Consider the following 12,463-nt stretch of genomic DNA (forward strand, 5'->3'; position numbering starts at 1 on the left):
TTGAGCAAGATACTGATCTGTGATCGATGTTGGGATGAGTATTTTAATGGTACAACTACTTTTATGGATCCAGTTATTTAAAGGGATATGCCAACTTTTTTTTTCGTGTCTTGCCTCACTACCGAGTCCATGACAAGCAGATAGACACCATCCTTTCGACTGTGCGTGCAGTAACAAGGGAGATACGGGCAGAGCTGGCGCACCGCTAATTAGCTTAGCTCAAACGCTGGAAGTGCATAGGTAGTGTTAGCCTGCCTCCACCTAAAGTCATCAGAGAAACTCTTCAGCAACTCTAAACCGAAACCTGGCGGGCCGATCTTCGTCTCAGAGCTGACAAAACTCTCCGGTAAGGCATCTTGAACGGTCAAATGCCAGTAACAGAGGGTTCAAGCAAAGACGGTTTATTTTGGTTCAAGCTAGCTACATCGAGGGTAGGTTAGCTTCCTATTTCAAAGTAAAAGCACAAATTCTATCGTCATGGCTTTCTGTATGTAAAGGGAAACGGGTGTTTTATTTTGAGAAAGTAACCGGAAGTGCGTTGGTCACAACGGCTAGCTTGAGTATCGCCAAATTCGTCCGAACAAAATTGTAAACAGCTGGTATTTAGACAAATTAACGACACACTGCTGATCTAAACGGCTACTTTCTCGTCTAAAAATGTTTGAAATGTTGATAAAGTGATATATTTACAGAGTTTAGAGCTTAAATTAAATCAGCTTCTGACTGCTGATTTCAGCTCGGGTATGAGGCAGGCTAACACTACCTATGCATTGAGCTAAGCTAATTAGCGGTGCACCAGCTCTGCCCCATCTCCCTTATTACTGCACGCACAGTCGAAAGGATAGTGTCTATCTGCTGGTCATGGACTCGGGAGTGAGGCAAGATGCGAATGTGACCTTTGAGGGTAACATCTATGCTTTTTGTAAATGTGTGTTTTTGTATTTTGTTATTATTTGTGTGAAACTTGGACGTCACGGGACGCAAGACAAATTTCAGAGTGATCTGACAAAGTATTATCTTATCTTATCTTATCTTAAGACACGGAAAAAAAATGTTGGCGTATCCCTTTAACAGTGCTCTTATTGGTACACCACACCTGAATTTCTGCATGATTCTTTAGATGATGTACATGAATGAATATACTTTATATGAATTTAAGAACCTTCTCTCTATCAGCTGATGGTTACCTCTTGTCATTCATATATTTGTGTAGCATAGCTCACTCAGTAGCCTACAGGCTGCAGCAAACTAAACACACCCTGGTTGAAAGCTGCATCTCTCTGTCTGTGTGTACAGGTATTTTAAGACGGAGCCAAATCTTCAAATCTAAATCTGTGCAAAGTTTTACATTGTCCCGTTCCTCAGGCTCCTTCCAGTAAAACCTACTTTACATTTTGTCACAAGTGCTTTGTGATCCCCAGTTCCCTCAGAAGATTGTGTAATGCTTTCCATTTCTGTTAAGACATGAGATACAATAGCTGGATCCTCTGCTGAGCTACATGCCAGTTACAGTATGACAACCTCCATAATGCTCCATAGTGTTTGATCTATCTCTGCTGTGAACAACAAATACTTTGTGAACGCAGCAGTGTGTGTCCGTTTGTCCACTCATTACAGGCTTCAGTTCTGATTTAATTCTTTATGTTTTATGGATTTTAAATATCCATTAAGCTTTCATTTCAACAACCTGCAGCTAATGATATGGTAAACAAACAAACTGTAGAAGTGAACAAAACAGTGACATGTTACAGAACAGAGAGGCTGCTTGGCTCCAGACACTAGTTCAATAAAGGTTTATGTTTACAAATCACTTCACACACTTTATTGTGCTTTCAGTCCGTTAGACTTTCATCATGGACCTACACAGGACAGCACTGAATAGACAGACTTTAAATCAAGTGATACTCCCACATGGGTCAGTAGTGAACCCTGATAGTAGAAGCCACACCCTCTGTGGAATGTAGTTTAAACTTTGCAGTCCAGATGCAAGAAAAATAAAATGAAGCCTGCTAAATCAATAAAAGAGGGCGAGACAAAGACCAATGTAAGGCTATCAGACAGATGCCTGATGCATCATAAACCACAGCAACAGAGTTCCACAGAAAACAGATGTCTCACGTGTGGCCTCTGAAAGCATTGATTTATTTATTTGAATTGGACAGTGCACAGTAATTGACATAAGAACATGTAAATATGCCGGATTATAGCAGGAAGCTCCGTCCGTAGTCCCAATATTTAAAATAAATGCTTCATCACCTTACTGATCCTGAGCTGGGTTGAGCACACAATTCTGTTCAACCAGCAGAGCTCTCACCAATTGCCTGCATCCATATGTAACATAGTACAAAACCTATAGGCTATTCTATATTCACTATACAGTGGTGGAAAATTTTTCGGACAAAATTTCAGCGGTTTTCCCTGTATCAGGATGCAGTCATTTCTTGCTGTAGAAACCCTTGGACGTCCAGATTTTGGTTTGTCTTCCAAGCTGTTGGTTGTTTTATATTTCTGCAAAGTGTATCCAACTACTGAAGGACTGCATCTGCACTTCCTGGCTATCTGGAGGCAGCTGGACCTTCCTGGCTAAGAATCTGTATCTTCCTGCGTTAGGTTCCTTGTTTTAGCCATTTTTGTCTCTGAAGATCTTCCAATGTTCTGGCTTTATATAGACACCAAGCAAGCAAGGCAACAAAAAAATGTGCCTCTTAATAAAAAGCACAACCTTAATTAGTGGATTACTGGTATCAAAATGTCTTATGTATTTTTATGGGACAATCAATTTTAAGTTTTTAATGGCTTTTTTAGGATTTGTTTAGTAGCTACTAAAAGAAAGTGCACTTGAAGACCTAAGAGTGATTCTTAATGCAATATTTCACAAATGCATTGGGTGTCCAAAACCTTTTTTCCACCACTGTCAGTTGCTGAAATAAAGTGTAATGTTTCCCTATTCTCCCTTGATGTAGGATTTTGGATGCTGAACAGCTTGGTGTCTCCTCCTGTGTTGTATTTTGGATTATAAATAGTGGGTTGAGGTGACAGATAAAAATGTGTGTTTGACAGCACGTGTTGCTCTGAAACCTGTGTGCATCACTGAACATTAAAGCAGAAGTAAGTGATATATTTGTGTTAATATAAGTCTTAAATAGTTATATCTTCCGACAGCAATCACTTACATAGAGTGTTTGGACTGAAACACGGGTCTGTCAGTCACTCTGCTCTGCTCTGAGCCGAGGAGAAAACATTTCTCGTATCCTACAGTTTTTATCCAATGAGGAGAGAGAACGGCATGCAGGGCTGTGTGTGCAGCCAAGGGACGCCGTGAATGTGGTGACGTAGGGACGAGGACTGTTATGGTGCGTTCAAGGAAACTCGTAACTCGTGTTTTTCCGACTTGTGAAGTCATACCAGTTCGATCTGGTACGAGTTCACGGGTCGGAAGTTATGAGTGACCATTATAGTGACTTTCACCGGTAAAACAGGTCGGAAAAACACGAGTGGGTTGCCTGGAACGCTACAAAGTCATAAGTTGTGACTTGAAGCTGTAATTTACGGTTTCAAAAGCCTACCTGGAACGCAGCATTAGCCAAAACAACCGGATTGCTTACTTCTGCTTTAATGCTGCTCTCAAACATGTACATGTACCTGCTGCCATGTGTCCTGACCCCTGACACACCCCCACATCACCACAGATGCTGTTGAACTGAACTGGTAACAAGCTGGACGGTCCCTGTCCTCTGATGTCACGATAGGTCTGGCAGTCTGGAAGAACCATGTCTTCATTTTCATGGAGGAGCATCTCTGTTACTCTGATAAAGGAATGAAGTCCTCTCTCTAGCGGCCTCATCACAGCCTGGGCCGTTCCCTCCAAACCCTGCTGCCGTGCTGATCTGAGGGTGTGGAGAGGAAAGGGTTAAAGGGTGGAGGTCGAGGAGGAGACTGAGCTCATATGATGTGAGAGGAGCCTGCTGCTATAGTTACAGTCTGGTGAATGCCAAATATCACTACTTTCTATTTCTATGCCATCCATCCATCCATCAGTCCAACCATCCATCCATTTCATCCATCCATCCATCCATCCATCCATCCATCCATCCATCCATCCATCCATCCATCCTGTAGCCTGCAGCCTGTGGTGTCCTTTCCTCCCAGTCTTTACCTCGGAAAGACTTAACCAATCATGTTACTAAGCTGTTGCTAGGTAACCTAATTCATTATCACTCTCACTTCTCAGAAAGAAGATTCTGGATTCAATTCCCAATGACAGACAGTAGCCTATGTCTTTCCCAGATGTTAATTCAATAGAAAAGTGATCAACTGGTTTTTGTGGAGGAGGGTGAGCACTGATGTTTGGATACAGATCACACAACTTATATCAGTTTTGATTTGTTTTTGTTTTATTCAGTTTGCTGTACATTGCAAACAAGTTGGCACAAAGACATTTCTGAGATCAGTGAAACAAAAAACAAAAAATAGAGAACACATTTCGAGGTGTTCAGTACAGTATAGCTACTGTATACACAATATTAGTGCTGGTATATGAGGTGATTTTTTTGTGTGTGTAAGGATATAGTAGCTACAAACATTCATGGTCCCAACAAACAGCACATTTGATCTTATTTGGTTGTCAGTTAGACAGAAAACACATTATTTCATCTGGATTGCTGGAAAACACATGTGTAGCTATGACATATAGGTTATAATACTGAAATATAAAACTGAACATGAGGCAGTTTATCAAGTAGGGACCAGGCAGACCCAGTGATAGAATCAGAGGGCTCAGGCTACTCGGGGAGGGTCGTTTATTGGAGCACGGTCAAAACCAGGAAGTCAAGTATTTTGCCCTACTTTGACAGAAATGTAACGGTATATTTGTACACGTAAGACGCAGAGCTGTCGCTCAATTCATCTTCACAGAATAACTAGCAGAAACAAATTTCTTTCTTGTTTTTCATGTATCAAAACTCAACAGAGAGGCACCATTTATTGGCAGAGGGCTGCAGAGACAACGCTTCTACCAGGATAAGAGTTTACACTGAGTGATCATGAGCTGGGTGAACCTCCAAACAGGCATCATGTGATTGGCCACACATTCAAACTCTTAATGGAAAAAACATCAATACTTAGTGAAATGATATAAAAATGTACTAATTATAAGTTTATAGGTGAGAGTTTTGAGGCACGGAGGTATAAAAGCCAAACAATAAACTACATCACAGCTAAACAGTGTTTGGCAGGTTAATTTAAAAAAAGTAATTAGTTAAAGTTACTAGTTACTTTTCCCCAAAAGTGACTGAGTTAGTTATTGAATTACTACATCAAAAAGTTAAAAAAAAAAAAAAAAAAAAAAAACTGGAAAAAAGCCGTTTATCTGGAACTAACCAACTCACTCAGTATTCCTCCGCATAGGCAGCACAGTGTCTGTGCGGAGGAATACTGAGTGAGTTGGTTAGTTCCAGATAAATGGCTTTTTTCCAACTAGTGAAAAAAAAGTGCATAACATACACTTTATGTTATTTTGTGATTGGACTTCTTGAGTCAAGTAACTCCGCATTTTATTGTCAACATTGTAACTTTTTTGAAAACTTGTTACTGAAAAGGCAGCACCATTAGTAACGCCGTTATTTTATGATGGTGTTATTCCCATCAGTGATCACAGCTAAAGCAGTGAGAGCCGTGCAGATCAGTAGTAATCGCTCAGATCTTGACTGGTGTCGGTGTCAGCGAGCTCTTTCAGTTGATTAAGGTTCAGCCTCAAGTCCCGCATCAGGCGGTTCAGGCTCTTCAGGCCTTGTGTGTGCAGCAGCTCACTCTTGAAGACCTGACTGAACGCTGATGTCATCTCCTCCATGATCCCCATCAAAGGCTCCAGCATGATGAACAGTCGTGTGTGACTCTCTGCAACCCTCCCCCTCCCACACAGCTCCCCCAGCTTAGTGACAGTTTTTCTCAGCTTCCTGTGAAGTTTAGCAGCAAGCCGCCTCCTCTCAGACATGTCCTGCAGTTTGGCGTTGGTCTTGTAAATCTTACTGTCGGTCTCTTCGATGTCCTGCTGAGCCTTAGAGATGGAGGAGTTGCTCTCAGATACTTTGTTAGAGTATGAGTTCACCTGGGATTGACTGCTCTCTACCTCGCCCCTGGCTCTGCTTACAGCATTAACAGCTTGGTTGTGCTCCAGTGCACCAGCAACAGTCAGAACTGCCCCTGAGATAAAAGCAGATTAATAATGAAAACACTTGGTTACATAACTGTTTAAAATAATCTGTATGTTAACCTGTTGTATTTACTTACCAGGAATCCATCCCACAACTGGTATGAGCATGATACCTAGCCCAACCTTCGCCATCGTCTCTGCTTTATCTCTCCTCTGCTTCATGGAGTCAAGGGTGCCCTCTGCTGACCTCAGGTTTCTCCTCTCTGTCTGCAGAGCTTCCTTGTAAATCTTCAGAGAAGATCTGTGTGACTTCAGCTGTTTTTTCAGTGTCTCTAACTCGCCCTCTTTCCTCCTCTTCTTCTCCGCTAACTCACTCTGCTTTACAATGAGAAGCTCACTCTCCCGGTCCAGGTGATGAAGCTTTTGGTTGGCCACCTGCTCCGACTCTTCCAACTCTTCCTTCATGTTCACAATCTGTCGTCTGATGTCACGATAGGTCTGGCAGTCTGGAAGAACCATGTCTTCATTTTCATGGAGGAGCATCTCTGTTACTCTGATAAAGGAATGAAGTCCTCTCTCTAGCGGCCTCATCACAGCCTGGGCCGTTCCCTCCAAACCCTGCTGCCGTGCTGATCTGAGGGTGTGGAGAGGAAAGGGTTAAAGGGTGGAGGTCGAGGAGGAGACTGAGCTCATATGATGTGAGAGGAGCCTGCTGCTATAGTTACAGTCTGGTGAATGCCAAATATCACTACTTTCTATTTCTATGCCATCCATCCATCCATCCATCCATCCATCCATCCATCCATCCATCCATCCAAAACCAGTCCTGACCCCATTTTCAAGGTCATGGTCTTGGTCTTGTCTCGGAATTGACTGCAATCGACTACATCCCTAATCCCCTTGGTGTTGGTCTTGACACAGTGAACCTCATACTGACACTTACCTAGAATATGACTGAAGAAACATGACCAAAGCAAAGTCACAGCTGGATGCTTTATCACTGCAAGATGAAAACAAAACATAATTACTTTGAATAATGACTTATTATAAAAAAACAAGCCTATTTTTTAGGCCTTTTCTTGAAAATTGCATATCCATAATAAAATAAGTATATCTCTGCAACCACAAGGTCTATTTGAATATTGGTGTCATAGTAAAGGGAAAACATTGAGAAATTGCTGAGATGTGTACATTTCTATATGTGTTACTGGTGAAGAGTAAATGAAGATGACACACAGAAAAAAATTAAATAAAATTAATATTTGCTTAAAACAAACAAACAAACAAACAAACAAACAAACATATTTATGATGATTCATTGACATTCATCATCCACGTGGATGTGATTGACAGCACTAGCAGCCATGAGCCAATCAGAATCAGCAGAATCCACGCGCTGGACAACATGTTGTTGTGTGCGCTCGTAAAGGTTCCCCCCGGGTCCTAAAGCCGTCGGTCGCAGCCGGACCGATTTAGATGTAACACCGGTCAAAGTTCAACTGTAAATATTGTGGATTTACGGGATTTACCTATGGGATTTACCCATGAAACCAACTTTTCACGGCAAAACAGCAAAGGTAAGAGGAAATGTACGACCATGTTTTGGCCAAGCAGTGTCTGTGTTTGCCAGGTGTTTGCTCGACTTTGCTCGTTGTTAGCTTCTCCCTCTGCCGTGCTGCTGCTAGCTTCTGTGTTAGCCGCGGTTGCTATGTAACGTTTCAATCTTTGTAGCCGGCTCTTTCAGACGAGTGGTAGCTGATGTGTTTTGCATAATGTACAGAGCCAGAAATGTGGCGACTGGGTCCACACAGAGGTGCTTCGTGAAGTTTGATGTTTAGTTGTTTGTTTGAGTAGTGTTTGGGCTGTGTTTGGGTCATATAAACATGGTTTTTACACGTTGTAGCCCAGCTTCTGCTGTTTAATTTGACATATAATATGACTATAGTAATTTCTCTAACCTGCTGCATTATTCATAAACATTAATGTAACATTTTTAATGGACCCCAAGCTGTTACAGCGTTACATTAACTGTATGCACTTTCTATTTAACATGACAGCAACAGATTCAGGTGTGTATCTCAATTCTCAATTCAATGACTAGTTTTTCATTTTTAAATGAAACCACACATCTACAGACCTGCTGGTGCTGTGCTGTTGAGCACACCCATGGTGCATGTGCACAGTTAAGTTGTGGCTCATTTCAGTAGATACAGACGCTCCAAGTGTAACAGACTGACTGTGTCTGTGTTTCTGTGTCCATCATCATCATCATCATCACAGATACACAAACTGTCAGAAGAGTAAAGGATAGATGGGAGGATTTTATCCTGGCTTTTTTTTTTTTTCCCCCCCACCAATTAATGACTTCAGTCTCTGTGCAGCTAGCAGCTACTGGACATGTTTAAGGTGGAATGTTTTCTTGCATGGTAGTTGATGTGTGGTTAACGCATGGAAATGGACCTTAAATCTCAACATGACTTTGACCCTTTCATTTGTTTTTATTAGATATTAGTCTTGGTTTATTAGATCCTCAAGCACAAAAAAGTAAGTACAGTGTATGATGTGATATTTATGTCCCTCTTACACTCAGAGCCACATGGGGGCACTCCACTATAACAGACTTACCACCAATGCGAACAAAGAACTAAACGGCTCCAATGCCAGCCACCAATAATTTGGCCCTGTCACTTGTTCAAATCATACTCAAGATCCCTGGCCTGCGTGTGTTAAATGCTGCAAAACACGCAACATGATTTGTCAAACAAACCACTGGATTTGAAATCACTGGCTGATCCGTTCTCTGACAAATGTGATCTTAAAAGACATAGCCCAGCTTGCATTGTATATGCTTTCATATACTGATTTGTGATTTCATATATTTTTGACAAACCCAGAAAAACCAAATCAGTTTTGCAGTGAGATGAAGCAGCAGCACCCTGTGTCTGTTATCAAATTACAGGATCTTTTTCTACAAGTTTCTGTAGGTTGAACAGGTCGTTGGGTGGAGTTTTACTTATAGTGACCTACAGTAACCACAACTAGCTATAGCTGGGGTAACGTTATTTGTCCGTTGACGCCCTGTGTGTGTTTGCATAAAGTTGCACTTTTCTCCACCACTTTCTTTCTCACCGTTATCATAAATCAGACTGTAAATCCAGCGCACTCTTCCTCTGACTAATTTTCATTTCCTCCACTGACCTGCTGCTGCACTCACTCAACCCAACTGACGGAAAAAAACAACAACTTCTTAGGTTACTGGTGCAAGGCGTTTTTGAGTTTGCCCTCAACTGAACAACACACACACACATGCCACTATTTTGTTCAGGAACCGTAGCGCCCCAGCTGCACACTACAGACACCGTGTGGAACTGCTGACAGGAAGTGAGCAGCTCTTTGTGTTGGAGGGTTGTTCTCCGACTGGGGCTACTGTAAAAAGACTGCAATAATACAAGAGCTGACCCAGCCATATATTTCCCCCTATGGGACAGACTGCACTGACTCGGTTGTCACACAAATCACAGATGTTATAGATGTATGTTTAAACTGACCTGTTTGAGATCTCTTGGTGCTGCTGTCTCTGCTCTGCACTGTTATAGCTCTGCTGTCAACTCAGTGGGAGTGAAGATTGGAATGGGCGTATGTGTGTGTGTGTGTGTATTTGTGTCTGTGTGTATAGTGTGTGTGTGTGTGTGTGGTCACATGGTTTCAGAGAAAGTAGGGGCTTCCCTGTGGCAGAGTAATAGTGAAAGTGAAAGCGCAGGGAGCAGTTCAACTACATGAGCAGCAGTTGCTGCTTGATAATTCTGCAACATTGTCAGATCTGAGACTTCATCTTCCCATATAAAATACAAAATAAATATAATATATAAAGTGGAATAATCATAATTGAATGATATGCAAACCTTTACCTATCTCTGGACAGTAGTTCTGGTCCTGCTGGTCCTACATCTGGCTCTTGATCTGTTCCTAAATGTTATACTCCACAATGTATTGCAGATTTGTCTATTTGCCTTCGTTTGTCAAACCATCATCAACATACTGTAATATCTGAACTTCATCATGATAACTGTGTGTTGAAGTCAGTGATATCCCCATGTTGTGGAATGTGTTTTTCTTGCTTGAAGATTGTGGTCTCTGTTTTAACAGAATAGATGTCCTGTGTACATGTAGTGTCTCAGTGTAGTGTTGTGTTGTTCAGTGACAGACTGGCCATAGGGCAATATGGGCAAAAGCCCATAACAGGGTGAGAATAAGTACTCACATAGGGGTTGGCTATACGTAGATACCAGAAACACCTAGATGGCTGTTTTCATTCTCATAATTGTAACTATTGTTGTTTTTATTTATTCAAAAAAATTAAATAATAATAATTATCATGTATTACTGTAAAGAGTCTTATGGCTGCTGCCTGCTAGCAGGAAAGACTTCCTGCTCCTGGGGCACCTAGAGCTGTAGAGCATTATTTAGAAAATGACTGGAATTCTCCTTTAATGTCCACAGAGCAAGCTCCTTCTCCCCAGCACACCACACCGAAGAACAGCGCACTGGCCACCGCCGTCTGGTAGAAGATGCACAGAAGAGGTCTGCAGATGTTGAAGGATTTTAACCTTCTCAGGGAATACACTCTGCTTCGACCCTTCTTGTACATCGCCTCCATGTGTCTGGAGCAGGGGCGTTTCTAGACACTCTGGAGGCCCCAGGCAAGAGATAACTTGGAGGGCCCCCAGCCCCAACCAGGAACACAAACATTAACTGTTTAATGAATCCAAAAATCCCAAACTATTGATGATTCAATTCTGCATCAGTCTCATTTAAAACGTACCTTGGCTACGTTGGTCCAAAGTGCAAAAACATAGAGGCTTTACAATAACGGCTTAAATTGTATGACTGTTACATTTTTTCTGACTATTTCTTTTCGCATTGTTTTGCGTCCAAGTCACGTGCCTCTCAAGTTTCCGGCCGTGAGAACAAAAAACATAGTAAATATTTCTATAATTTTTAGTGGAAAATCTTTTTTTGAGGAAGTTTCTGCATAAAAATGCCCTATTACATTTCTAGTGAGAAATATATTTTATTTTCATAATAATTACTCAGTGAATGTACATAATCATTCACTTGCTTGTTGGTTTTTCAGATCCAGCCAGAATAATTAGAAACGGCAATGTTTTCTGCTGTCGCTAGGGTGGTTACATTCCATGTACACAACCAGTGACAACATCAGGTTGTCACCGATATGGACCAATGTCAGCCGCCCCTGGGGGCCCCCTTCAGCTCAGGGCCCTAGGCAATTGCCTGGGCTGCCTGCCCTGTTGCAACGCCTCTGGTCTGGAGTCTGGACCAGACTAGCTTGTTATCCAGATGCACTCCCAGATACCTGTAGCTGGGGACAACTTCAACCTCCTTGCCTCGAATGATGATATACAGTATAGCCTATGTATGTTTGTGTGCATTTGTGCATCATGTCTGCAGGTTGCTTCCCATGTGTGTGGTGCCCATACATTGACAACACCACTGCTTGTGTTGACATGCTCTGACTACTCTCAGGTCACATCTGGACACACTGTATCCATATTCTCAGCTCCCTAGTCATTGTACAACACATGCCTTTATTATGCTATCATGGGATGCTATTGTGCCTCACAGCCCTGTGGTTTAGTTTAATTCAGCTATTTGCCTCACTTTGAGTGACATGAATTATTTACTGCATCTGCATCTTTCAGAAAAATCAATTATTACACAGCTCTGGATTTTTGAATGTAATATTTGGGTCACAGCACAAAATCTTTTTGTTCCATCCATCCATCCGTCCATCCATCCATCCATCCATCCATCCATCCATCCATCCATCCATCCATCCATCCATCCATCCATCCATCCATCCATCCATCCATCCATCCATCCATCCATCCATCCATCCATCCATCCATCCATCCATCCATCCATCCATCTGATCACTACTGCTTTTCCAAAGTCAGGTTGTGGGGGCAGCAGATCCACCTGTGAGCCCCAGACTTCCCTTTCACCCAGCTACATTATCCAGCTCTGACTGGGATCCTGAGGTGTTTCCAGACCAGGCTGGAGATATAATCTCTCCACCTAGTCCTCAGTCTGCCCCATGGCGTGGCCTCCTCCCATGAACACCTCTCCACACAAAGGAGCTGCAGGTCTACTCTGAGTCTCTCAGGGATGACTGAACTTTTCACCTTATCTCTAAGGGAGACCCCGCCCAGCCCTCTCCTGAGAAAACCCATTTCGGCCACTTGTTTCCGCGACCTCGTTCTTTCGGTCATGACCATAGGTGAAGGTAGGAAC

The 12,463-nt window shown here is 42.3% G+C and overlaps 1 protein-coding gene across 1 annotated transcript; it reads right to left on the reverse strand.

Moving 5' to 3' along the window:
* Nucleotides 1-5,596: 5,596 nt before the first annotated feature.
* On the reverse strand, nt 5,597-9,775 carry LOC310997759 (uncharacterized protein). The gene is made up of 4 exons (XM_083987551.1): nt 9,700-9,775; nt 7,095-7,151; nt 6,289-6,785; nt 5,597-6,201 (listed from the first exon to the last, which is right to left on the reverse strand). The coding sequence occupies exons 2-4, from the start codon at nt 7,115-7,117 to the stop codon at nt 5,681-5,683; spliced, it is 1,041 nt and encodes a 346-aa protein (XP_083843677.1). The 5' UTR covers nt 7,118-7,151; nt 9,700-9,775; the 3' UTR covers nt 5,597-5,680.
* Between the last annotated feature and the right edge of the window lie 2,688 nt (nt 9,776-12,463).

The sequence above is a fragment of the Trachurus trachurus genome, assembly GCF_905171665.1.
Source record: "Trachurus trachurus genome assembly, chromosome: 15".
Classification (NCBI taxonomy): domain Eukaryota; kingdom Metazoa; phylum Chordata; class Actinopteri; order Carangiformes; family Carangidae; genus Trachurus; species Trachurus trachurus.

Excerpts from the sequence above, each read along its gene's own strand:
- LOC310997759 (XM_083987551.1), bottom strand. The coding sequence starts at position 7,117 with ATGTTTCTTCAGTCATATTCTAG. Across the intron at positions 6,786-7,094 it reads TTTCTTCAGTCATATTCTAG|ATCAGCACGGCAGCAGGGTT; the intron begins GTAAGTGTCAGT and ends CCACACCCTCAG. Across the intron at positions 6,202-6,288 it reads AGTTGTGGGATGGATTCCTG|GGGCAGTTCTGACTGTTGCT; the intron begins GTAAGTAAATAC and ends CTTTTATCTCAG.